Genomic DNA, 26,858 nt, shown 5'->3' on the forward strand with positions numbered 1-26,858 from the left:
CGTTCATACTGCGCAGTCACTCATAGCGTTCATACTGCGCAGTCACTCATAGCATTTCATACTTTGCAGTCACCAGTAGCGTTCGTGCCGTGTATAGTCACTCATAACGCTTTTACTGTGCAGCCACTCTTAGCTTCATACTGTGCAGTCATTCATAGCATTTATACCATCACAGTCACCCACAGCATTCATGCCGTGCAGTCACTCATAGCATCATACCGGGCAGTCGCTCATATCATCATACCGTCCAGTTACTCATAGCGTCATACTGCGCAGTCACTCATTTATATCGTGCAGTCGCTCAGCACTGATACCGTGCAGTCACCCATACCACTATACTATGCAGTCACCCATACCAATTACACTGTGCAGTCTCCTAGCGTTTACACCATGCAGTTACTCATAGAATGTATTCCACACGTAGCTTCACACGATACATACGCTCATGGCTTCACACCGCACGCAACACGTATACGGTGCATACACTCATAACATTTACTGCTCTTACGTTATGTCAGTACTATACCGCTCACCGCTTTATACTGCACATACGCTCAAGCATTTGCACCGCGTATAAACATTCATAATATTTATCCTGCATAACAGGCGCTCTTAGTGGCACATGCAGGACACACGGTTACAGCGTTGTATAGAGCACACACATCATACCAATTACACTGTGCAGTCTCCTAGCGTTTACACCATGCAGTTACCCATAGCACTCATACCATGCTGTCACTCATAGAATGTATTCCAAACGTAGCTTCCCACAATACATACGCTCATGGCTTCACACCGCACGCAACACGTATACAGTGCATACACTCATAACATTTACTGCTCTTACGTTATGTCGGTACTATGCCGCTCACCGCTTTATACTGCACATACGCTCAAGCATTTGCACTGCGTATAAACATTCATAATATTTATCCTGCATAACAGGCGCTCTTAGTGGCACATGCAGGGCACACAGTTACAGTGTTGTATAGAGCACACATGTCATAGTGTTTTATGCAGTGGGTACAGCACGTCGTTTACAGTACACAATGTTCAGGGTAACATGCAAGTACAGTTACGTCATGGTATAGAATACACGCTCACAGTGTCACATACAGTGGGTACAGCTGTGATACCGTGTACAGTACGTGCGCTCTTGGTGTCACTTACAGTGGGTAGTTTGCTGTTGCATTCAATACACACGTGCAGTGTTGCACACAGTGGGTACAGTTATAGTACCACACACAGTACACACGCTCATACTGTTACATACAGGGAGTACAGTCACATTGTTGTATACAGCACATACGCTCATAATGTTATATGCATTGAGTACAGCTATAGTATTGTGTAGAGTTCATATGATAATAGATTTCCATGCAGTGGGTACAGTTCCATCGTTGCACACAGTACATACGCTCATCAAGCCACACACTGTGAGTACAGGCATAGTGCCGAACGCTCATACCATTAGCACCGCATTGTGCTCGTCATGGTCCTACTGCATTCACGTGTGCCGCTGCATCCACACATGTGCGCATACGGGTTACACTGAACGTACGCTCATATCTGTTGTCGCATCTAGCTCCTCGCTGTGTTACCACACACATGCTCATAGTTAGTACTGTTCATACGTATAACCTTACTCGGCATACCTTACACACGCTCACAGCTTCTTACTGTACAGATATTATCAGGTTGTACGGTACAATCACAAATAGTCACTCTGCACACACGGCGGTACCGGCTATTGGTCCCCGTAGCTGACATTCCACACTCTCGTTACCATAGTAACTGCTCAGTCCCAGATAAAGCATCCGTATCTCGTCATACGCTCACCACTTACCTTTTAACTGGTCCTACAGCATGCACTAAAATTGTGGTCGCTGACACGTTATTCTGCACATTCATACCACGACACAAGTGGTCTACACCCACTTCACCTGCCACGTTCTGCAGGGAGACGCGCTACTTATTTGTTGTTATTGACATGTCTTCTGAATAACAACTTCATGACACATAGGTGGTTCTTTCCCGGTCATACCTGCCACGTCTGCAGGGTGCAGCACTGCGTAGTGGCTTTTACTGACACTTCTTCAGAGCACGACATCACGAAACACAGATGGTTGGCATACCCCTCATATGCCATGCCCACAGGGGGTTACACCGAGTAACGTGGTTGTAGACTCCTATCAGATATCACACGTCAAAAAAAAAAAAAAAAAAATGAAGGTAAATATGTACTTCACAACACGTACCCACTGATCCATGTTACTTTCACCACTCTTGCTTGCTCACCACAGTTACTTGCTCACACACTGACGCTGCTACTGACACATCTTCAGAGCCTTGCGTGTCCTCTCACCCACCAAGTTCCTCAGGTGTGACTCGCTTCAGTCGGGGTCCTGGTGAAGTCTGTTGTTCCTGACTCTGCTTCAGTGCAATATGACTCGATTCACATAGGCAGTGGGTCAACCGTCTGGCTGACACGTCTTCAATGGGGGCCCCTGCGTATCCTGTTCTGACTCTTCTTCAGCGCAACAGCATACACTTAGTCTCATCCCATTTCTCCATGCATACATCATGTCAGGCACTCAGCTGCCATTCACTCCCGCATTACAGGAAAAAAAAATTAACTCAGGGGTTGCATACCATCTCCACCTGCCACGCCTGCAGGGAGATTCACGGCTTAGTCAATATTTCCCTAACACAGGTCATAGAGTTACAATTTCACGATTCATTGGTGGTTATTTCACGCATTAATCTGTCTTGTCCACTCATGTCAGCGTCACGCTAACAGCTATCACTTCCACAGACATGAGGGTTACTCAAAGACCTGTCAAGCCTACAGGTACGAGGTTCGAGTCAGGAACAGCGGTTACGCAAAGACCTGTCACATCCACAGGCACGAGGGTATGCGAGGCCAGTCAGTCTACAGGTATGATAGTCACATAGAGGCCTTCCACATCCACAGGCATGAGGGAATGCAAGACCTGTCAAAATCTACAGGTACGATAGTCACGGAGAGGTCGGTCATGTCTGCGGACACAGTGGTTCTGTTGATGCCTGTCTGCAGGCATGATAGTCCTTAGGCTTAATTGTTACTCAGATCTGTCAAGTCTGCAGGCATGGTCAGGATGAGGAGGCCAGTTGTTCGCTGCAGGTCATTATTCCCGAGACCATATTCGTGAAGGTACGTTGGCAGGTTATGATACGGCTCACGGTACAGTCCAGTCAACTCTTCATATCTCTTAACTAACAATGTAGATTTTGCCACTTATCAGCAGGGACAGGAGGACATGTCATGCCCGACAAGCTCTATCGGTTTCCCCTTTCTGCAATTACCACAGTGAGCATGTCAATATGAACGAATCCGCCAGCACGTAGTCAGGTCCCGTCCCAGTGCCGGGCCGGACGCAGTAGGCGTCATTACCATATCTTCTCAGTGAAAGGTACAGCCTCATGTTGTCGCCAGCCGGCAGGCACAACTCTCTTGGTTTCTTGAGTCTAGCGAGAACAGTTTAGGGGAAGATAGACATGACTGGTTGTGGTGTTGGTTATTATGGTCAGGAATGTTGTTATTAATTCTACTTCTTGATTTTTTGCCCTCTATAGGCGTGCCCTCATACCCGGTTATGGGCACAACTCAACCGCTTCGTCAGTCATTCTTATTTATATAGGTACAGTGACCCCCCCGACATACGATGGCCCCGACATATGATCAAATCGACATACGATGGCCTCTCAGAGGCCATCGCATGTCGATGCCAGCATCGACATACAATGCTCTTTTATGTCGGGGCCATCCCATTAAGTGCTATCCGGCAGCGCAAAAGGCTTAAGCTGCTGCCGGATAGCAGCTTAATGTTCCCCGTGTGGTGCGGTAAGTATTACTTACCCCTCCACGATGCTCCGGGGTGCCCTCCGGGTCCAGCGCTGGTCCTCCGGTGTCTTCTTGGCCCTCTCTGGTGACGTCAATACGTTGCGGCGCACGCCGTCCCGTCATCCATTAGGAACGGCGTACGCAGCGACGTACTGACGTCGCTACGTAGGCCCAGTAAGGCCTTGAGGAAGACGGCGGAGGACCCGAGAAGACCAGGAGAGCCCAGCGGAGGACCGGAGAAGACCAGGAGAGCCCAGCGGAGGACCAGGGACACCATTGGGAGGGGCGGGGACACCATCGGGAGCGGAGGGACGCGGTCCGGAGCGGCGGGGACAGGTGAGTAGAACATGCCCTTTTTACATTGCACGAATCCCTCAACATACAATGGATTCGACAAACGATGGCTCGTTGGGAATGAATTACCATGGTATGTTGAGGGACCACTGTACATAGGTTTGTATGTAGGAGCAATCTCAAGTACGGAACAACTCAAACCGCTTGGTAAGTCAATTTATAGTTTGCATAGTTGTGTATTCAGCGCTGGCTACTACAAGCTCGAATGTAAGCCCTGAGCACAAGTAGGAAGCCTTTCGGGCTGAATTTGTGCAAGGGGGCGTGAACTCCCTCGCCCCCTGCACCTACAGGCGGGGCCATGCAGGGGGCACCACTATAAAACGCCCCCCCCCCCCCCCCCGCAACGTACAGGCGGGGCGTACGTGGTTTCCAGGTACCCTCCCAACCCTCCCTTATTCTTATCAATTCACCATAGGGTATGCCCTCTATAGGCGTGCCCTCATACACGGCTATGGGCACAACTCAACCGCTTTGTCAGTCATTCTTATTTATATAGCTACATAGGTTTGTATGTAGGTGCAATCTCAAGTACGGAACAACTCAAACCGCGTGGTAAGTAAATGTATGGTTTGCATAGATGTGTATTCAGCGCTGGCTACCACAAGCTCGAATGTAAGCCCTGAGCACAAATATGAGAGAAATTGGGTTACAAATTTTAGGAAGATTTCTCTCCTTTTACCCCTTGTAAAAATTCATAAAGCTGGGTTTACAAGAACATGCGAGTGTAAAAAATGAAGAGTTTGAATTTTCTCCTTCACTTTGCTGCTATTCCTGTGAAACACCTAAAGGGTTAACATACTTACTGAATGTCATTTTGAATAATTTGAGGGGTACAGTTTTTATAATGGGGTCATTTATGGGGTATTTCTAATATGAAGGCCCTTCAAATCCACTTTAAAACTGAACTGGTCCCTGAAAAATTCTGATTTTGAAAATTTTGTGAAAAATTGGAAAAATTGCTGCTGTTCTTTGAAGCCCTATGATGTCTTCCAAAAGTAAAAACATGTCAATTTGTCTAATGTCTATTTTCCTGAAAAGCAGAGAGCTTCAAAGTTATAAAAATGCTAAATTTTTTATTTTTTCCTAAAATTTAGCAAGTATCGATGAAATTTTACCATTAACATAAAGTAGAATATGTCACGAAAAAAACAATCTCGGAATCAGAATGAAAGGTAAAAGCATCCCAGAGTTATTAATGCTTAAAGTGACAATGGTCAGATGTGCAAAAAACGCTCTGGTTCTTAAAGGTGTTCTCCCTTGTTTATACTGTTTTTTGTTATTATGTTTGTGTGTTATGTGTGTATAAGTATATGTTTTTTTTTATGTGTGTTGTGATTATGTATATATGTATTTTCTTACCTTTTGTGAAGATCCGGAAGCTGGCCCCTTTTTCTTCCAGCCGCTTGCTGTGTAACCTCGGCCTCCGCCATTTTGTGTTCGGTAAGTGGGATGTCGGGGTGTGTTCTTGCTTCTGTCCTTCCTATCTTCTGACGTCCGAGGCAAATCTTTTGTTCCTGTTTCTTCCGAGGCTCAGCGACGAATCTGTGGCCTCTTCCGGCGCATGCGCAGGTAGTTTGTTTCTTTTACCAATAAAGCTTTTCTTGTCTAATTGACAAACTGTCTGCGCATGCGCGAGTACGCAAGTGCTACGCTAACAGCGTAGCGTACGTTAGGTCTACGCTAATAGTGTAGCTTTGCGCAAGCGCAGACAGTTTGTCAATTAGACAAAAAAAACTTTATTGGTAAAAAAAAAAAAAAAAAAACTACCTGCGCATGTGCCGGAAGAGGCCGCAGATTCGTCGCTGAGCCACGGAAGAAACAGGAAGAATAGATTTGCCTCGGACATCAGAAGATAGGAAGGACAGAAGCAAGAACACACCCCCCGACATCCCACTTACCGAACACAACATGGCGGAGGCCGAGGTTACAGGAAGAAAAAGGGGCCAGCTTCCGGATCTTCACAAAAGGTAAGAAAATACATATATACATAATCACAACACACATGAAAAAAACATATAGTTATACACACATAACACACAAACATAATAACAAAAAACAGTATAAACAAGGGAGAACCCCTTTAAGGCCAAAACGGGCCTGGTCCTTAAGGGGTTAACGATAAAACATTCTTATATACATAACATAGGAGATAATATACAATTACAGTAGAACAGATACAGGGGGGCCCCAGGGGACACTGCAAGGAGGCTGCCTGACAGGGCAGCAAGGGTACGAGGGTAGCAACTCCCATACTGAGCCACAACATAAGTATAAGCCATATTCACATTGACAGAAAGACCTCTGGGGAGATTTATCAAACTGTATGAGAGAAAAAAGTGAGTGATTTCCCCACAGGACCAATGACAGCTCAGCTAACGAGCTCTGGTAAAGTGAAAGCTGAGCTGTGATCTCTATTTTTTTCTCTCACAAAGTTTGATAAACCTGGGCCCTAGAGTCTGGAAACACTTTCGTGTTGGCAAATAAAAGATTGTTAGTTTGTAAGATCTGGCATCCTAGGCATACTTCATCCTGCTGTTAGCGCCTATACAATCCCAGATATTTTTTTTATCTCCATTGGGGAATAAAAGCTATTCTTTTCTTTGGGCAAGACATCCTGTGGCACCAATCACTGGGAGGCAGCTCCGGAAATTTTCCTATGCAATTTACAGATGTTGTGACTTTGATCCAACTGTGCAAGGTGAACAGATATCATTATTTTACATCTCACCTTTTATATGCAGACAATACTACTCTACTCTAGATATATATTACTAAAACTTAGTTGTGTAATCACCAGTTTGACCCACAGTACTTAAAAAGGTTTGCCCACCTTGTGGTTTCAGCTCCCTGCATCGCTTCATCCTGCTTCACTTCCTGGTTTTGGCCTGGGTTACACATGTGAGCGCAATCTAAAGATCCCAACCACTAAGCCTTCTGCTGCTATGCAGTGGGAGTGACTTCAGCGGCTCAGCCATCCGCTTGAGCAGTATCCAGGGCAACAAGCTCTAAACAAAAACAGAGTATGGGCAAAACATAAAATGTAGTACATTTTACTACTGAATATGTATTTGCAGAATGGCTAACTTTTCCATTATCTACTACATAAAATGTGATGTAGAAGTTGGGGATAAGATGTCTGATTGGCGGGGGGACATTTATGTTCAGAGCGCCGGCTGTGCTAGGCTTCGGATGGCCATTGTCTTCACTCCCCATCCATTCATGTATATGGGAGAGACGGATATAGCAGTATCTCTTATAAAAATAAATGAAGTGGGCGTGTCAGTCACAGCTTGGGGCTGTGGTCACCCGTAATCAGGTAGGAGATCGCAGGTGTCCCAGCAGCTGGACTACCCGCGATCAGTCACTTGTCCTCTATCCCAGTGTTTCCCAACCAGGGTGCCTCCAGGTGTTGCAAAACTACAACTCTCAGCATGCCTGGACAGCCTTTGGCTGTCCAGGCATGCTGGGAGTTGTAGTTTTGCAACACCTGGAGGCACCCTGGTTACATAGTTACATAGTTAGTACGGTCGAAAAAAGACATATGTCCATCAAGTTCAACCAGGGAATTAAGGGGTAGGGGTGTGGCGCGATATTGGGGAAGGGATGGGATTTTATATTTCCTCATAAGCATTAATGTTATTTTGTTCCAGGAATGTATCTAATCCTGTTTTAAAGCTGTTAATTTTTCCTGCTGTGACCAGTTCCTGAGGTAGACTGTTTCATAAGTTCACAGTTCTCATGGTAAAGAAGGCGTGTCGCCCCTTGAGACTAAACTTTTTCTTCTCCAGACGGAGGGAGTGCTTTTGGGGGGCTTTAACCTGGAACAGTTTTTCTCCATATTTTTTGTATGGGCCATTAATATACTTATATACGTTTATCATATCCCCCCTTAAACGTCTCTTCTCAAGACTAAACAATTGTAACTCCTTTAATCGCTCCTCATAGCTAAGATGTATGTTGGGAAACACTGCCCTATCTTGTGGATAGGGGATAAGTTGCCGAGGAATGGAGTACCCCTTTAAGTCCTAGGAACTATAGGATGACATCATCACCTACCAGATCTCCACCTAGACATGTATGCTGCTGCTTCTATCCCTATGGCAGTGTTTCCCAACAATTGTGCCTCCAGCTGTTGCAAAACTACAACTCCCAGCATGCCCAAAGGCTGCTCTATGGGATCCGAATATATAGGCCCAGATTTATCAAAGAATGTCTATGGTAGCGCTATTTTCCCACGTTTATTTGGGTGGTGGGTTTGACTAGCGTACATCTTATTTATCAAGAAGGTGCAGCAGGATGATGAATTTTGCGCAGCTTTGCTGTGGTGGGAAAAGCTCTACCACATACACTTTTTTCTAGACTTTTTCTTGTGAGGGAGGGAAGAAGACACTTTCCCGGGTCCTGAATTTGGCAGGTTAGGTGTTTTTACTTACTTTCACAGAGCTGCCGGGACATTTTTACTTGCATTTTTACATGCTACAATCAAACTTGATTGCGGTATCTAAGGGGTTAAAGCCGAGCATCACTGTGATCAATGATGTCTGACATTAGAGATGAGTCCTGGTGGCAGGACCACCCAGCTATGACCCACGCTCAGCTCCTGAGCGTTTGTCACAGAAGGGGAGTGGGACGCTGTCGTCCACAAGAGGTTAAAAGGGTATTCCGCCCCTAGACATTTTATCCCCTATCCAAAGGATAGGGGATAAGATGTCAGATCGCCGCGGTCCCGCTGCTGCGGAGCACTGGGATCCCCGCTGCGGCACCGCGCTATCATTACAGCACAGAGCGATCCCGGGGGTCCCCATCAGCAGGACCGCGGCGATCTGACATCTTATCCCCTATCCTTTGGAATACCCCTTTAAAGGAGATGTCCGGCGCAGGCTTTTTCTATTCCGTCCTGCCTGGGCTGCAAAAAGAGACAAAACAAACTTTCACTTACCTCCATATGTTGCCCCGGAGCTCTGCAACAGCTGATGAGTCAGCCGGGCTGTCTGCTTCCTACTTCCTTTAGCCCGGTACATCACACGGCGCTTCAGCCTATCACCGGCCGCAGCGATGTCCCGCCTCGGCCGGTGATGGGATGAAGCGCCGTGTGACATACAGGGCTAAAGGAAGTAGGAAGTTAACAGCCCGGCCAACCGATCAGCTGTTTCGGAGCTCCGGGGCAACATATGGAGGTAAGTGAAAGTTTGTTTTGTCTCTTTTTACAGCCCAGGCAGGACGGAATAGAAAAAGTCTGCGCCGGACATCTCCTTTAAAGGTTGAATTGCAGAAGGCAGAAGTGATTCTCACGCCTACTGGTAGGTGGTGTAGCTTTGGGCCTAAAAAAGTACCTTTGCGCACAATATAGTGACTTTTGACAAAAGTCACAAATGATAAATACGTGACCCCTGCATGGTCAAAATGAAAAAGTTCTACAGGTAGGCAAAAAGAGTGAAACTGTCTATATCAAAAGACACATAAAAGTATAAATATGCTGCTTGCGCCTGAACTGCGTCTAAACATAGACAAAAAAATGCTCTAAAAGCAATGATAAATCTCCCCCATAGTGTCTAAAAGTTATACACCTGAGGCTGTGTTCACACACTGCATTTCTTGCTGTTGTGTTTTTGCCATGATGTCCCCAAAAGCATGGCAATTTTTTTTATTTCACCACAATTGTACAAATCAAGGCAAAAACTGCCAATATGCAGTAAAAATGTGAAAAGTGCAATAAAATGTGCAAACACAGCCTAAAGACTTCACATCTTCATAAAACACCTCAAAACAACCTTGTAAATGTGTCAAACTACTTTGTCTAAAAAAATGCACTTTAAATATAAAAAATGCATCAAAAACTGCAAAAACTGGGGAGCTTTATCAAAACCTGTGCAGAGTTAAAGCCCATAGCAACCAGATTGCATCTTTTATTTTTCAGAGACCTTTTTTTTCAAACTAAAGGAGCAACCAAATTGGTTGACATGGGCAACTGCTTCCTATTTCCCCTGCACAGGATTTGATAAATCTTTCCAAATGTGAATATACCTCAACCTCCTTATGAGTCTAATGGGTTCACCTTGGTGAACTTCAGCACTAGCAGCTTAATTAGATGACCAGCTACAATAATCAAAAGCCACACCCTCAGCCAGAGGATTTATGGTAACTGTAGGCTGCATTACATAACCAATTCAGTAATAACATCCAAAATAGAGCCTGTGCCTGCCACATCAGCTAAAATAGGTAAGAACAAGGCATAGGTAAGAACCTCTACATTATTCTCTTATAATAGTCTATACTGCACAATATGGCCGGCATTCATCAATGTAGGTGTAAGTGAAGCATTTTTTTATGTGCTGATAATGTGTAGGAGCACCAAATTTACAAAGTGATCATAGAGCATTTCACACATTTTCAGAAATTTCTCTATTCACATACACCAAAAAGTTAAACTAAGTCTGGACTGGTGTAGTTTTAGGCTAAGTTTCTACTTGTTTTATTTTTTGGAAAAACGCCAAGAAAAACGCCAATTCTGCCGCATGGCTAGTTTTCGGCCAAAAAACGCTGTAAATCAATGAGACTTCGCAAAATTCTTTTTCCACTTGGCGTTTTTCAGTTTGGCGTTTTTTTTTTAATCCTTTTGGAGTTTTTTCACTCTTTTTTTTGCCATTTATCTGCTCCTTGGCGGTTTTGCAAAATCGCAGCATGTTGAGCCACTGGCATTTTTTTTCCATTGAAATCATGGCGTAGTCTAAGAAACCATAGAAGTCTAGGGGATTAAAAAAAAAAAAAATCCATGTGGGTTTTAACTTTGGAATTTTTTCTTCTCTTTTGGACTTTAGCGATCTAAAAAAAAGTGATGGAGATGCCTTTTTAATAAAATTTCGTAGGGTACCATTAAAAAATTAATAAATAAAAAAATACTATAGTTATGGAGAAAACTGTATTAACGAAATTTCTTTTTTATAACAAAATTTTTATTCATTTTTTAAACAGGGATCAATTTATGTGGGCAGGCAAGGCACTAAAAATATAGCCGACAATAATAAAAATGTATCTGTGTGTGTTTTTCACTTTTTATTCTTTATTTTTAGGCGGTACTATTACTTCCAGCATGGAACACACAGTTCCATAATGGGAGTAGTAGTACCTGTACTAATTGAGAGATCGCCCGGGTTCCGTTGCGATCCTTCTGTATAATGTATAGATGTGGCCGCTCTTCTATGTTCCCCTGCACTGCCGTATATATACACCTATTCATATTTCCCGTAGAGAGCTGGCCAGATTGTTGCAGCCAATCACAGCTCTCTGTGGGAAATATGAATAGGTGTCAGTGCAGGGGACCATAGAAGAGCGGCTGCATCTATGCATTATACAGGAGGATCACAGCGGGTGTCAGGAGTGACATCCGCTGTGAACTTTCCTTAATGGCAGGTACTACAGCTCCCAACATGGAACAGAGCGTGCTCCATGATGGGAGTAGTAGTACCTGCAGTTAAGGAAAGATCACAGCGGGTGTCACTCCTGACATCCGCTCCGATTGTCCTATCTATTGCAGAGATGCGGAGCGGCTTTATACAGCGCTCGCATCTCTGCACTATACTCCGGCCAGTGATGCGAATAGAACATCACTCATTCATATTTCCCTCAGAGCTGTGATTGGATGCAACCAACCGGCCAATCCCCACTCTGGGCGGAAAAGGGAGATTTTTTAACACTTACCGTAAAATCTCTTTCTCGAAGGATCCATTGGGGGACACAGACCATGGGTGTATCTTGTTGTCTCTAGGAGGTGTGACACTATGGTGATAAAAAGTCAGCTCCTCCCAGCAGGATACACCCGCCTTCAGGCTCTGAGCTAATCAGTTTAAGTTCCAGAGCAATAGGAGGAGACCAATAGGTCAAGGAAAAACCCAAAACTGTCTGAGAACCAGAAGAAAAAACATAACTGAACACACCCTCGGACAGAGAACCAAGGAAAAAACCCAAAAAGGCGGGAGCTGTGTCCCCCAATGGATCCTTCGAGAAAGAGATTTTACGGTAAGTGTTAAAAAATCTCCTTTTCTCTATCGGCTCCATTGGGGGACACAGACAGTGGGACGTACCAAAGCCGTCCCTTGGGTGGGCAGATAAGTAATAAGGCAGACGGCTGATCCACTGCCGCCTGCAACACCTTACGCCCCACGGAAGCATCAGCCGATGCGAAAGTATGAACCCGATAAAACCTCGAGAAAGTGTGCAAAGACGACCAGGTAGCTGTCTTGCAAATCTGCGAGGCCGAGGCTCTATTCTGGAGAGCCCAGGATGCCTCAACAGAATGAGTGGAATGAGCCACAACCCTGAAAATAGGAATCTTCCCCTTACAGCGATAGGCTTCCGAAATAGCAGACCAAATCCACCTAGAAATGGTGGCCTTGGAAGCAGGTTGTCCCTTGCGACGACCTTCCGTCAGGACGAAAAAGGAATCACACTGACTAAAGGAAGAAGTGACGGAGAGATAAGACCGAACAGCTCGAACCACGTCCAGCTTGTGCAGTAAGCCCTCCCTAGGATGAGAAGGAGCCGGGCAAAATGACGCGAGGACAATATCCTCATTGAGATGAAAGGCCGAGACCACCTTAGGTAAAAAGGAAGGGTCTGGCCGGAAAACAACCTTGTCCTGTTGAAGCACCAGAAACGGAGACCGGCAGGAAAGGGCTGTCAATTCAGACACCCTCCGGATGGAGGTGATAGCCACCAGAAACGTCTCTTTCCAAGAAAGGAGGCGGAGAGACACTTCTCTAAGGGGCTCAAAGGGTGCACCCTGGAGCCTGACTACGTCGGCGTACCACGACCGTCGGGGCCAATCTGGAGCTACCAGAATGGCAGGGACGCCCTCTGCCTTGAGCTTCCTCAGCACCCTGGGAAGAAGCGGAAGAGGAAGGAACAGATAGGGTAGGGTAAACCCCGCCTAAGGAATCACTAGGGCGTCCACGGCCATAGCCTGAGGGTCCCGGGACTTGGACACAAACGGAAGGATCTTCCGATTGTGCCGGGACACGAAGAGGTCCACGTCCGGAATGCCCCAGAGGTCGCAGAGGTGCGAAGACCTCTGGATGTAGAGACCACTCGCCGGGGTCGGGTGAGGACCGACTGAGGAAGTCCGCTTCCCAGTTGAGCACCCCCAGGATGTGAATCGCCGAGATGGCCGGAACCTTGCTCTCCGCCCAGGAGAGAATCTTGGTCACCTCGGCCATGGCTGCTGAGCTGCGAGTGCCGACCTGACGATTTATGTACGCCACGGCCGTGGCATTGTTCGACTGAACGCGGACAGGACGGGACTGAAGATGGGACTCCCAATGAAGAAGACAAAGAAGAATCGCCCGTAATTCCAATATGTTTATCGGAAGAAGGGTCTCCTGGGGAGACCAGAGTCCCTGAACCATCCAATCCCTGAACACGCCGCCCCAGCCCGACAGGCTGGCATCTGTTGTAACAACCTGCCAGTGAAGGGGAAGAAACGACCGCCCTTGGAGAAGAAGGGGGGAGCGTAATCACCAGAGCAGAGACTGACTGACCCTGAGAGGGAGAACAATCTGACGATCGAGGGACAGAGGAGACCTGTTCCACCAAGAGAGAATCGCTAGTTCGAGGGGACGGTAATGAAACTGGGCAAAAGGTACGGCCTCCATAGTTGCCACCATCCGACCCAGGATTTCCATACAAGTGCGGATGGAGACTGATACCTGGGTCCGAAGGGAGCGGACTCCCGACTGGAGCGCCAGACGTTTGTCCGGCGGAAGACGAATTCGGGCAGAGGTCGTGTTGAAGAGAAGTCCCAGAAAGGTTAGAGACTGGGTAGGACGGAGAGTGATGTCCAGATTCTCCAGAGTCTGGGCCCTGGTTGGAGCCTTGATGAGAAGGTCGTCTAGATAGGGTATGACCGAGATTCCCCTCGACCGTAACAGGCCCATCACCGGCGCAAGGATCTTTGTAAAGACCCGAGGAGCCGGGGCTAAACCGAAGGGGAGGGCTACAAATTGAAAGTGCCCCTCCGGAACCGCAAAGCGGAGGTACCAATGATGGTCCGGAAATATTGGCACATGGAGGTAGGCATCCTTGATGTCCACCGATGAAAGGAACTCCCCTTGTTCCAGGGACGCCACTACCGAACGGAGGGATTCCATTCGGAAGTGGCGGATGAGAAGATGAAGATTGAGACGCTTGAAGTCCAAAATTGGACGCACAGAACAGTCCTTCTAGGGGACCACAAAAAGATTTGAATAGAAACCCCGAAAACGTTCCCCTGAAGGAACAGGAACGATAACCCCCTGGAGAAGCAGAGACTGGAGAGCCGCTCGAAACTGCTTCGCCAGAGGAGGAGACCGGGGGGCCCGGGATCGAAAAAAGCGATCCCTCGGCAGGAATGCAAATTTGATCCGGTAACCGTTGGACACCATGTCCCTGACCCAAGAGTCTTGAATGTGAGAGGTCCAAATGTCTCGAAACAAATGTCAGTGAGAGATCTTTTGGAAGCGGCATCCGCATTCCAAGCCTTAAGCCACATAGAGCGGCGGAGAGCCGCTAGATGACCCACAGCATAGGCAGAACAACTGGCTGCCTGCATGGAAGCTGCACAGAAAATCCCCGGCTTTAGAGCATTGGAGAGCCAAAGCAGATAGATCCTCCGGGGGGGGGGGGGGGGGGGATCCCATTAAAATATCCTGATGGAGCTTTTGGCACAACTCCGACAGGCCCTTGGACACCCATGTGGAGGTGAAGATGGGAAGAAGAGAAGAGCCAGCAGCTTCAGTGGCAAACTTCGCTAAAGATTCTACCTTCTTGTCCGTGGGATCCTTGAAGGCAGCGGCATCTGCCAGAGGCAGTGTAGTCGCCTTATTGATCCGGGAAACTGGTGGGTCCACTGAGGGAGGAGAAACCACCTTAGTGACAAAGACCTTGTCAAATAGATAACGATCTTGAATTGTCTTGATTCCCGGGAACCTCTTGTCTGGATGTTTCGATGCGGTTTCCAGAATGTCGTCAAAGTCAGCGTGAGAGCTGAACTTCTGAGGTGCCGGCTTAGTACGATGAAAGGATACTCCTGGATTGACATCCAAAGATCCTGGGTCCTCTAAGTGAAAGGTGTCTCTTAGGGCTGTAACCAAGGAGTTAACCGTTGCAACTGAGTCCGGGCAGTCCTCAGAGTCAGATGCCGGCTCGGAAGCCTCGTCCACCAGTTCGCCAGGGGAATGAGAATGAGTAGAGGCAGTCCTGGAGGGGGGCGACTCTGACCGAGAACGCAGCTCTGGCGTGGCAGAGCGGCGACTCAGAGAACGTCCTCTGATGTTTGTGCCCAGATGACAGGGGGGGAGGCGGGACCCACAAGGGGAACGCTCACGTCTACTTGAAGACTCATTGGAAGAGTCAGACGAGGCACCCCTAGGACGCTTGTGAGAGCGTGAAGAATGTGGAGACGAGAAGCGAGCCCTTCCAGAGGTCCTGCCCAGGGAAGACCCCTTCAAGGCGGACACCACTTCCCGGGAGGCCTCAGCCACCGAGCGGAGACTATGTTCAAGTCAGCCATATACTGGGTCAGGGAAGAAACCCATGCTGGGTGGGAGCGGCTGGATCCACCGGGACCGAAGGGGCATCAGGGGGAGCAGTGGAGCAGGCAGGACAAGTGGGCTCAGCAGAGCCAGACATTTTGGTATTACAATGCTTACAGAGATAGTAAGTCACTGAAGTTCCAGGTCTCTGTTTAGAGGGTGGAACAGCTCTGGGTACGGACATAATGTAGGAAAAGAAGGGAGATAGGAACTTTCTCACCCTAGTCTGTGTTCCCTGTCAGCTGCAGTAGGAGACTCTCTCTGTGCAGCTAGAGAGAGAAACAGGCCAGGCAATAGGAAGAGAGGGGCGTGCCTGAAGCAAAAATAAATGACCCCTTCCTACTGAAATTCGCGCCCACGGCGCTGATTGGAGGCTGCTTCGCGCCCCCAGCCCCATGGGCGGAGCTACAGACCGGCCGAAGAGAACTGTCATGGCACCCGCTCCTTGTCCCAAGCGCACCTGTTGGCCGTTTGTGCGCTCGGGGGAATAGGGCGGGCGGTCAGCGCCGGCAGAGACTGCCGGTGAAAAGAAGAAAGCCGGCGCAGAAGCGCCCGGCTCATAGCAGCGCCGCGGCTGTCAGCCGCTTATAAGGCGCTGCCGGCAAAGTGAAAGTAAGCCGGCGCTGAGAGCGCCCGGCCCGGGACAGCGCCATGGCTGACAGCTGCGTATAAGGCGCTGTTTAGCAGGCAATATCAATCCCACACACGCACACAAAGTGAAGTGACGGAATAAGGCGCTATGGACGTAGACACCCAAGCACACGAGAAGTGCCCCTTATATGATGCCCCTTCAGGTGCCACTGCTCCCCCAAAAATAAAATGCAGCCCCTGTAAGTTAACCCCAAAAAATGAAAGGTGGGCCAAAACAGGGGGTCTTCAGCTGCTGCGAGTCCGTAGCTGTGAAGAAAAAAGGGAGAAGTACTTACCTCAGTCAGAAGAACTCACCTACTGGAGTCTTCAGTGAAGTGTTCAGTCAGCATTAGTTACCTGCATCACGCCTGGCTGCTATGCGCGAGTGAGGCGAGCAGGGAAATAGGGGGACCCGGACCCGTGAGGTACCACCCAAGCGCTGACCGTTGGCGAGGGGGGGGGGGGGGGGTTAACAGCGCATATACGCAATGTCTGTGCCCCCTCACTCGCAATGGGGAAACGGGGAACCGCAGTCCCTGAGTCCCCACCTGAAAACAGAAAAGAAAAGGAATAAAAAACTAACACGTCCCTAACTAGGAAAACAAAAAAATTAGAAGACCTGGTCTGGAACAACCCAGACCACGTCCACCTCCTTCAGACACTAAGCTTAAACTGACTAGCTCAGAGCCTGAAGGCGGGTGTATCCTGCTTGGAGGAGCTGACTTTTTTTTTTTCACCATAGTGTCACACCTCCTAGAGATAGCAAGATACACCCACTGTCTGTGTCCCCCAATGGAGCCGATAGAGTTCTATTCACATCACTGGCTGAAGTACTGAGCAGAGATGCGAGCGCTGTATAGAGCCACTCCGCATCTCTGCAATAGATAGGACGATCGCATCGAGCAATATGTCTATTAGTACAGGTACTACTCCCATCATGGAACAGTGTGGTCCATACTGGGAGTAGTAGTACTACCTAAAAAATTTCAAAAAAGAGAAAAAATGAAACACACACACTTTATTAAAAATGTATAAAAATGTTGTTATAAAAAAATATACAGTTAACCCCTTAAGGACTCAGACAATTTAATTTTTACGTTTTCGTTTTTTCCTTCTCGCCTTCTAAAAATCATATCTTTTATATTTTCATGGCCAGACTAGTATGAGGGCTTGTTTTTTGCATGACCAGGTGTCCTTTGTAATGACATCACTCATTATATCATAAAATGTATGGCGCAACCAAAAAACACTATTTTTGTGGGTAAATTAAAAAGAAAAACGCAATTTTGCTAATTTTGGAAGGTTTCGTTTTCATGCCGTACAATTTACAGTAAAAATGACGTGTGTTCTTTATTCTAAGGGTCAATACAATTAAAATGATACCCATTATTACATACTTTTATATTATTGTTGTGCTTAAAAAAAATCACAAAATTTTTAACCAAATTAGTACGTTTATAATCCCTTTATTTTGATGACCTATAACTTTTTCATTTTTCCGTATAAGCGGCGGTATGAGGGCTTATTTTTTGCGCCATGATCTGTACTTTTTTTTGATACCACATTTGCATATAAAAAACTTTTAATACATTTTTTTTTTAATAAAATGTATTTAAAAAGTAGCAATTTTGGATTTTTTTTTTTACGCTCACGCCGTTCACCGTACGGGATCATTAACATTTTATTTTAATAGTTCGGACATTTACGCACGCAGCGATACCAAATAGGTCTATTGAATTTATTTTTTACGCTTTTTGGGGGTAAAATAGGAAAAAACGGACGTTTTACTTTCTTATTGGGGGAGGGGATTTTTCACTTTTTTTTTTACTTTTAATTTTACATATTTTTACATTTTTTTTTTTTTTTTTTTTACACTTGAATAGTCCCCATAGGGGACTATTCAGAGCAATACCATGATTGCTAATACTGATCTGTTCTATGTATAGGACATAGAACAGATTAGTGTTATCGGTGAGCTTCTGCTCTGGTCTGCTCGATCTCAGACCAGAGCAGAATAAGCCGGGAGGCGGACAGAGGCAGGTGAGGGGACCTCCGTGCGGCGTTCTGAATGATCGGATCCCCGCAGCAGTGCTGTGGGCGATCAGATCATTCATTGAAATCGCAGATGCCGGGATCTGTATTGATCCCGGCCTCTGAGGGGTTAATGGCGGACGCCCGCGAACGTCAGCCATTGCCGGCGGGTCCCTGGCTGCGATCAGAAGCTGGGATCAGCCGCGCATGACACGGGCATCGCTCCGATGCCCGCGGTTATGTACAGGACGTAAATGTACGTCCTGGTGCGTTAAGTACCACCGCACCAGGACGTACATTTACGTCCTGCGTCCTTAAGGGGTTAAATAAATAAAAAAATCCATCACTACTGCATGCTTTTTTTTTTTGGTACCCAACAAATTTTGGGTACCAAAAAAAAAAAATACACCAAAAGGGCCAAAAATGCTATTTCCACACAAATGAAAAAACGCCAGACGCAGGAAATTGCACTGGCGTTTTTTTTCAAACCAAAAAACGCAGGACAAAAAAACAAGCAGAAACTTAGCCTTAGAGACTTTTCAGTGGCTTTGCGCCTTTTCACAAAAAGGTGGAGTTCGTAAAACCCATCCATATCATGTGTATTGCCAAAATCAGCAGAAATGTGTAAACCAAAAGGCGCAAAAATAAACCCTGCTTGCGCCTTTTCTAGACACAAGAAACAATCAGCAATGATAAATGGCGGCCTATAATGGTATAGACCAGTGGTCTTCAACCTGCAGACCTCCAGATGTTGCAAAACTACAACTCCCAGCATGCCCGGACAGCCATCGGCTGTCCGGGCATGCTGGGAGTTGTAGTTTTGAAACATCTGGAGGTCCGCAGGTTGAAGACCACTGGTATAGTCTATAAAGTGCATGCAGTTGATAATAGGAGCTGAACAGTCCTGGGATCCAGGGCATCAGGCCAGATGGGCAGTATACTAAAGATGAGTGTAGGGCTGGACCATCAGCTAGAATCAGCTGACAATCTAACCATTTATTCCTCTTTTTGTGGGGAAAAAAATGCAAATTGGTTGCATCTATGGTTTTGCGACTTTTTGTCCACAAGCGATATTTGTCTTGCTTACGTGAACGGTTTTGCTCTTCTGACTTTGGATTAGTTGTGAATTTTTCCAGTTTGACTTTTCTCCATTTTCTCACAGCACCAGCAATCGTTTCAATTACAAAACTTCTTACAACTTCACAGAGGCAGAAACCTCTCACGTAGAAGTGCGACATATTTATCACACCGCACGCAATATAACTTGAGCAATGGTAATTCTCCCCCTGGGTCTTTTACACGGTGCAATACCGGCTCAAAATCGTCCCGTGTTAATGGTTCCTAAGCTATACGTGATGAAAAAACTACAATAAAGATAATTTCATTATTTATCACTAATCTTTTTGATAATAATTTCTGGGGAATAACCATAAACCAGCATTAGGAATGAAGAGTGCAAATATTATTCACGTCACTTCAGATAACTCGCGCGCGAACTTTTCAATTTCCGGTAAATACAAGAAGCACTCTCTCACCTCGTGACAGGCTCTACACATGCGTACTACTGCACACACGGGAGATTTTTCGCGCATGCGCAGTGAAAGACGCTGAGTGAGGCGGGGCGGTTGCTGTGTCTGCTTCTAGTTCCCGCCCAGCAGTGTCCGCCCCTTGACTGTGAAAGCGGCCGCTGGGCATTGTGGGAGAGGCTCAGGCGGTAAAATGGAGGATTTAGCAAACGAAGGTAAGTGGTAATAAACCCAGGCTTGTAATATCTATGGGGTGCTCCGTCCGGAGCATCTGCGTTTTTGCTTAGAGATGGTAAAGGTTGTGGTGCGCTCCACCCAGGCTCTTATTCCCCGTTCGTATGCGAGGAATGGGGTCCCGGGCTGGGGGCGCGGCTCTGGAGAGACCCTGGTCTGCTAAAGGCCTGTTCAAGCATCAGCCTGTCGCACCCGTGCCCTAGTGTACTCAACTCTGACACACAGCTGTGTGGACCCATGACTGCGTGCCCCTAGTGCCCTATGTGAGGCCTACTGAACTGGGCACAAAATCAAGGCAATATCCAGCCCGTTCTAGCTGGTAGCCATACTAGCCTTGGAGCCGGCTTTCCTATTTTGTTTACACAGTAACATGGAGGTAGCGATCACCAGTGTGTGGGAAGGACCTGGCTCCTCTTAAGAGATGGAGCTGTGAAGGGGAGGCAGTCTATTGCTCTGTCAGGCAGCACTAGCTTTGTTGGCTTTTCCCATTAGGTTACTATGGGGAAGTCAAGCTCTGTCTTCCCATTAGAGGTATGCCTGATGAAGACCCCTGTCCGGGGTTGAAACGCGTTGCTTTGTCATAATTAAACATTTAAATGTACCCATGGACCAGTGCCTTCATTTTTATTCCTTCTCTGGTTGTTCTGCTACCGGTGAGACTGACGTCGCTCCGGGAAGTTCCTCGTGGCAGCTGTCCGGCTTTCCTCTATCCCAGACGCTACTGTAGGTGTTGTGCTCTTAGCGCAACACCCAAGGGTAAGGACCCATCTTTTCTTTTACCTGGATTCATCTTTCCAGACGGTCCTCACCCAGGGGCGCACCTTTTGCTGTGTTTTTTTTTTTCCTTTGCATTAGTTCCCATTAGAGATGAGCCAGGTTACAGTGATTCGATTTGGCTTGGTAGTTGATGACTTTTCCTGCATAAAATAGTTCAGCTTTCAGGAGCTTCGGGGGGCTGGAAAAGGTGGATACAGTTCTAGGAGAGAGTCTCCAGCCCACCGGAGCACCTGAAAGCTGAACTAATGTATGTAGGCTAAAGGCAGCAACTGCCGAGCCGATAAGTTTGTGACGAATTAAATTACTGTAACTTCGCTCATCTCTACTTCCCATGCTCTCTAATTTACCTCCAGTTCTAAGACCACCCAAATATAGGACTGATAGTAGCAGCCCTTTATGCGTACAGTTTTAGGGAATAGCTTTTACCCCTGGTGCACCTATTGGGGTAAGAGACCGGATCATGTTTGCCCACCTCGCAGGTGCTGGGGATTGTTTTGTATGTCTTCATAGCCATGGCAATGTTTGCAGTAGGTTTGGTGGTAGACTAGCACCAGGCCCTCCTGGGTAAGGATTGAAGGCAAGTATTACAACAGGATCCTCTTCTTCTCTATGGAGATTTATCAAAGCCCTTTGTAGAGGACCAGTTGCCCATAGCAACCAATCAGATCTGCTTTCATTTTTAAGAGTTCTTTTTAAAAATAAAAGCGATCTGGTCATCTTCTGTCCTATGCACCAGCTTTGATAAATCTTCCAAGTATGTACATACCTGCTAAATAGTAAACTGTTGCACAGTGGTCAGAAGTCTCTAGACCAGCGTATCCCAACCAGGGTGCCTCCAGCTGTTGCAAAACTACAACTCCCAGCATGCATGGACAGCTGCTGTTCGGGCTTGGTGGGAGTTGTTGCTTTGAAAAAGCTGGTGGCACCCTGGTTGGAGAAACACTGGTCTAGGAAGAGATTTTTTTTTTTTTTTAACAGCACACCAGTAGCAGTTTTTTCTAGTGCTGCGTTACCATTACTCCAATAACTAAACCATACAATACTTTGTACCTAAATAGTTTTCTTAGGAACCAATTCTCTCCCCCCCCCCCCCTCTCTCTTTGCCCTCCATCTTAAGTTTATTCATGTGGCTTCTTCACCTTAGCATAACACATGCCCAGATTTATCAACCCATCTTTACTTGCTCAGAGCAACCTGTCACAGCCCAGTTTTAACTTTATCAGAGCAGTCTGAGAAATAAAAGCTGAGTTGTGATAGTCAAATCGGACAGGTACATTTGGGCCACAGACATGTTTGAGTGCCTGTGCAGCCACATGTTCTGGTTCTGCAACTACAATTCCCGGGCTTTCTCACTGAGGAGCCCTGCAGTGGTTGGATAGTGAGGGAGGCATGGTAAGAGTGCACTTCAGGCAGAAGGGTGGAGAAGCAGGCAAGGACTGTGACAGATCAAATACACTAGTGATGTGAATTTGTAGTCCACTGAAAGGCATGCATGTCGGATGAGACTGCCCTCCAGTTAGTACTGTGACTAGTGCGACAGCTTGGTGGTCACAGTAAAATCATCTCATTGACTTCTGGTCACAAGGGACAGTAGAAGTGGTGGTCTATACTCATCTATATGACTCCCTTAGACTTAAGAAGAGCCATAAATTCGCCTGACTGTCACTCCAATCACCTAGCACCTGCTCTTGGCCTCCTGGCCTGGCAAAACAGGGGTTGCTCCCTGTGTCTACAGTACACTATAGATATCACAGACATGGGAAAATTCTTGAAACTATTGTCAACAAAACTCTTAAATGGGCACTGTCATGAAAAATTTATTTTGATATGTTGTAGCACTTAAGTACTACAACTAACTAGAGATGAGCGAACTTGCAGTAAATTCGATTCGTCACGAACTTCTCGGCTCGGCAGTTGATGACTTGTCCTGCATAAATTAGTTCAGCTTTCAGGTGCTCCGGTGGGCTGGAAAAGGTGGATACAATCCTAGGAAAGAGTCTCCTAGGACTGTATCCACCTTTTCAAGCCCATGGGAGCGCCTGAAAGCTGAACTAATTTATGCAGGATAAGTACTCAACTGCTGAGCCGAGAAGTTCGTGACTAATTGAATTTACTGTAAGTTCGCTCATCTCTAACTACAACATATCTCTAATATACTTTTAATTAAAAAAAAAATGCTTTTAAAACATTTTTAAAAGTAATTTGAAATTCGGCCACTAGGGGTCACCCTCCTAGTGGCCGAATGCAGTGCGGAGTGACGTCACTAGGGATGTAAGAAAAAATCGATTCTCGCGATAATCGCGATTTTTCATTTGCTGATACAGAATCGATTCAAAATATTTTTGAATCGATTCTTTTAGGGATGTGGAATTTTTATCTGCGGACGCCCGGAACAGCATGTCCTGTCCTGGGCATCAGGAGATAAAAGTTCCACATTTGTGGAGCCGGGCAGGCCGGATCTGACACTGCTATGGAGCGGGCTCCGACTCGTGCCCGCTCCGTACTATGCGGCCCCCGGCTGATTTCAGTAGCCGGGGGCCGCCGCTAATCGCCAGCATGCGGCAATCGCCGCGGCTGGCTATTAAAGGAGTATCCGGTGCGCACTTTTCTCATTTTATCCTATCCAGGCTGCAAAATAAAACGCACTTTATCTTACCTGCCAACAAGCCCGCGGAGCTCCGGTACAGTCCGGTACAGGTGTTCGGTCCCCGGGCTGTATTCTTCTTACTTCCTGTTAGTCCGGCACGTCACATGGAGCTTCAGCCTATCACCGGCCGCAGCGATGTCCCGCCTCCGCTGGTGATAGGCTGAAGCTCCATGTGACGTGCCGGACTAACAGGAAGTAAGAAGAATACAGCCCGGGGACCGAACACCTGTACCGGAGTGTACCGGAGCTCCGGGGGCTCGTTGGCAGGTAAGATAAAGTGCGTTTTATTTTATTTTGCAGCCCGGACGGGATAACATGAGAAAAGTGAGCACCGGAGTACTAGATCGCCGCTGTCAAAGCTGACAGCGGCGTCTATTGGGATCTATGAATGCTCCCAGGTGGGCGATATATCGCGATATATCGCGATGTATCGTCACCTAGACGGTATCGCGATATATCGGGATATATCGAATCGCCACACTGGTATCGCGATTCGAATCGAATCGCCAAATTCTTGGCGATTCACACCCCTAGACGTCACTGCAAAATTCTGACTGATTCCGGCAGGGCATCAGTCGAAATTTTTCGCAGGCACAGTAACATCCAGGGCTGCGCATCGGTAGAGATGAGCGAACTTACAGTAAATTCGATTCGTCACAAACTTCTCGGCTCGGCAGTTGATGACTTATCCTGCATAAATTAGTTCAGCTTTCAGGTGCTCCGGTGGGCTGGAAAAGGTGGATACAGTCCTAGGAGACTCTTTCCTAGGAATATATCCACCTTTTCCAGCCCACCGGAGCACCTGAATGCTGAACTAATTTACGCAGGATAAGCCATCAACTGCCGAGCCGAGAAGTTCGTGACAAATCAAATTTACTGTAAGTTCGCTCATCTCTATGCATTGGCTCACCGCACTCGCCGACGGCCCTGCTGCAAGGTACGGGGGCGCAAGGCTGCTGCGGGGGGGGGGGGGGGGGCGTGGGTGTTTGGGTGTTACTCACCGAGCGGCAGGAAGAGGCTCCCCCGCACCCGTCCCTCCCGCATCGGCTCCCGGCTCACTCCTTCCCCCATGAAGCTCCTGTCCTGGGTGCCTCCAGTTGTTTTACCTCTACAACTCCCAGCCAATAGATGTCAGGGCATGCTGGGAGTTGTAGTGGTGAAACAGCTGGAGGCACCCTGTTAGGAGAACTAAGGGCGGAAGTTGCCCTCCCCCAGCAGGCATCAGTGACGTGGTGCCTGCTGAGGAAGTCTGCCTGGTAGTGAGCACACTACCAGGGAGACTAAATGCCATTTTTAAAATAGTAATTAAAAAAAATAAATAAATAAAAGGCAGGGAGGGTGTTAGGGATAGAAGGGCAATAGGCAGGGACAGAAAAAAAAAAACATGGTGGGAGCTACCCTTTAAGGACACTGGGTTTTTCAGTTTTTGCATTTTCGTTTTTTTTCTCCTTACCTTTTAAAAATCATAACCCTTTCAATTTTCCATCTAAAAATCCATATTATGGCTTATTTTTTGCATTATTAGTCATTTTGTCCAAATATCCACGGCGAAACGGAAAAAAAATCATTGTGCGACAAAATCAAAGAAAAAATGCCATTTTGTAACTTTTTGGGGGCTTCCGTTTCTACGCAGTGCAAATTTTGGTAAAAATGACGCCTTATCATTATTCTGTAGGTCCATACGGTTAAAATGGTACCCTACTTATATAGGTTTGATTTTGTAGTACTTCTGGAAAAAATCATAACTATATGCAGGAAAATGTAATTGTTTAAAAATGTCCTCTTCTGACCCCCTATAACTTTTTTTATTTTTCCACGTACAGGGCGGTATGAGGGCTCAGTTTTTGTGCCGTGATCTGAAGTTTTTATCGGTACCATTTTTGTTTTGATCTGACTTTTTGATCATTTTTATTCATTTTTTAATGGTATAAAAAGTGATTAAAAATACGCTTTTTGGACTTTTTTTTTTCTGTGTACGCCATTGACTGTGCGGTTTAATTAACGATATATTTTTATAGTTCGGACATTTACGCACGCGGTGATACCACATATGTTTATTTTTATTTACACTTATTTTATTTTTTTTATGGGAAAAGGGGGGTGATTCAAACTTTTATTAGGGAAGGGGTTAAATGATCTTTACTAACCCTTTTTTTTTTTTTTTTTTTTACTTTTTTTTTTTTTTTTTATTTGCAGTGTTATAGCTCCCATAGGGAGCTATAACACTGCACACACTGATCTTTTACACAGATCACTGGCGTGTATTAACACGCCTGTGATCAGTGTTATCGGCGCTTGCCTGGATCTCAGGCACGGAGCAATCATTCGCCGATCGGACTCCGAGGAGGCAGGTAAGGTCCCTCCCGGTGTCCTGTAAGCTGTTCAGGACAGCACGATTTCACTGCGGCAGTCCCGAACAGCCTGACTGAGCAGCATATCGCGAGGGCCGGCAGAGAACGTAAATATACGTCCTTCGTCGTTAAGGACGCCAGGCGTATCCATATGCCCCCGTTTTAAAGTCCTTAAGCACTGAGGGCGTATGGGTACGCCAGTGGGATATCTATCAGCAGGCACCCCGTGCAGAACCCTGGGGGGCCCTGAGACCCCCACCCCCCATGTCAGCGATCGCCACAAATCGCTGGTTAATTTAGACCAGAGATTTGCGGCTATTCCGGTTCTCTGGTGACCCGGAAAAAAATGATGAATGGGGCTGTCCAAGACAGCCCCATTCACCCTTACCCAGCAGAAGTGAGGTGGCATGGGTGCCGCCTCACGATCACGTGACTGATCGGTCAGAATGACTGACCAATCACGACCCTGCTGGGCGGTGATCGGGAGGACGATGGTGGCGGCGGTCCCGGCGGCAGGATACAGCAGGAGGTGAGGCCTGTTCACCTCCTGCTGTTGCTTACAAACAACTTGCAGCATTCACAGTCAAAGGGCATGCTGGGAGTTGTAGTTCTGCAACCGCTGGAGTTCCAACTACAACTTCCAGCATGCCCTTTGGTAGTCTGTGCATGCTGGGGTTGTAGTTATGCAACAGCTGGAGGCACATTTTTTTTCTATGAGAAATAGTTGTGCATCCAGCTGTTGCATAACTAGAACTCCCAACATGCACAGACTACCAAAGGGCATGCTGGGAGTTGTAGCAGTGTGCCTCCAGCTGTTGCAAAGCTAAAACTCTCAGCATGCCCTTCGACTGTCAATGCACG

At 46.9% G+C, this 26,858-nt stretch overlaps 2 protein-coding genes across 5 annotated transcripts in view; one reads left to right on the top strand and one right to left on the bottom strand.

Moving 5' to 3' along the window:
* The window catches only part of LOC130367859 (excitatory amino acid transporter 1-like), a 338,220-nt gene extending 318,293 nt beyond the window's left edge, over window positions 1–19,927 (bottom strand). For all 3 annotated transcript variants that reach the window (XM_056570764.1, XM_056570754.1, XM_056570782.1), the window contains exons 1-2: window positions 19,550–19,927; window positions 7,068–7,242 (exon numbers count right to left, since the gene is read on the bottom strand). The gene's annotated coding sequence lies outside the window, so the exon portion shown is untranslated. The remainder of the gene's footprint in view (window positions 1–7,067; window positions 7,243–19,549) is intronic.
* Window positions 19,928–20,045: 118 nt separating this feature from the next.
* Window positions 20,046–26,858, top strand: part of RANBP3 (RAN binding protein 3) — a 161,797-nt gene continuing 154,984 nt past the window's right edge. For both annotated transcript variants that reach the window (XM_056570817.1, XM_056570828.1), the window contains exon 1: window positions 20,046–20,203. In XM_056570817.1, coding sequence (XP_056426792.1) covers window positions 20,182–20,203 — 22 coding nt within the window. In that variant the 5' untranslated portion in view covers window positions 20,046–20,181. The remainder of the gene's footprint in view (window positions 20,204–26,858) is intronic.

The sequence above is a fragment of the Hyla sarda genome, chromosome 1 (genome assembly GCF_029499605.1).
Source record: "Hyla sarda isolate aHylSar1 chromosome 1, aHylSar1.hap1, whole genome shotgun sequence".
Lineage (NCBI taxonomy): Eukaryota > Metazoa > Chordata > Amphibia > Anura > Hylidae > Hyla > Hyla sarda.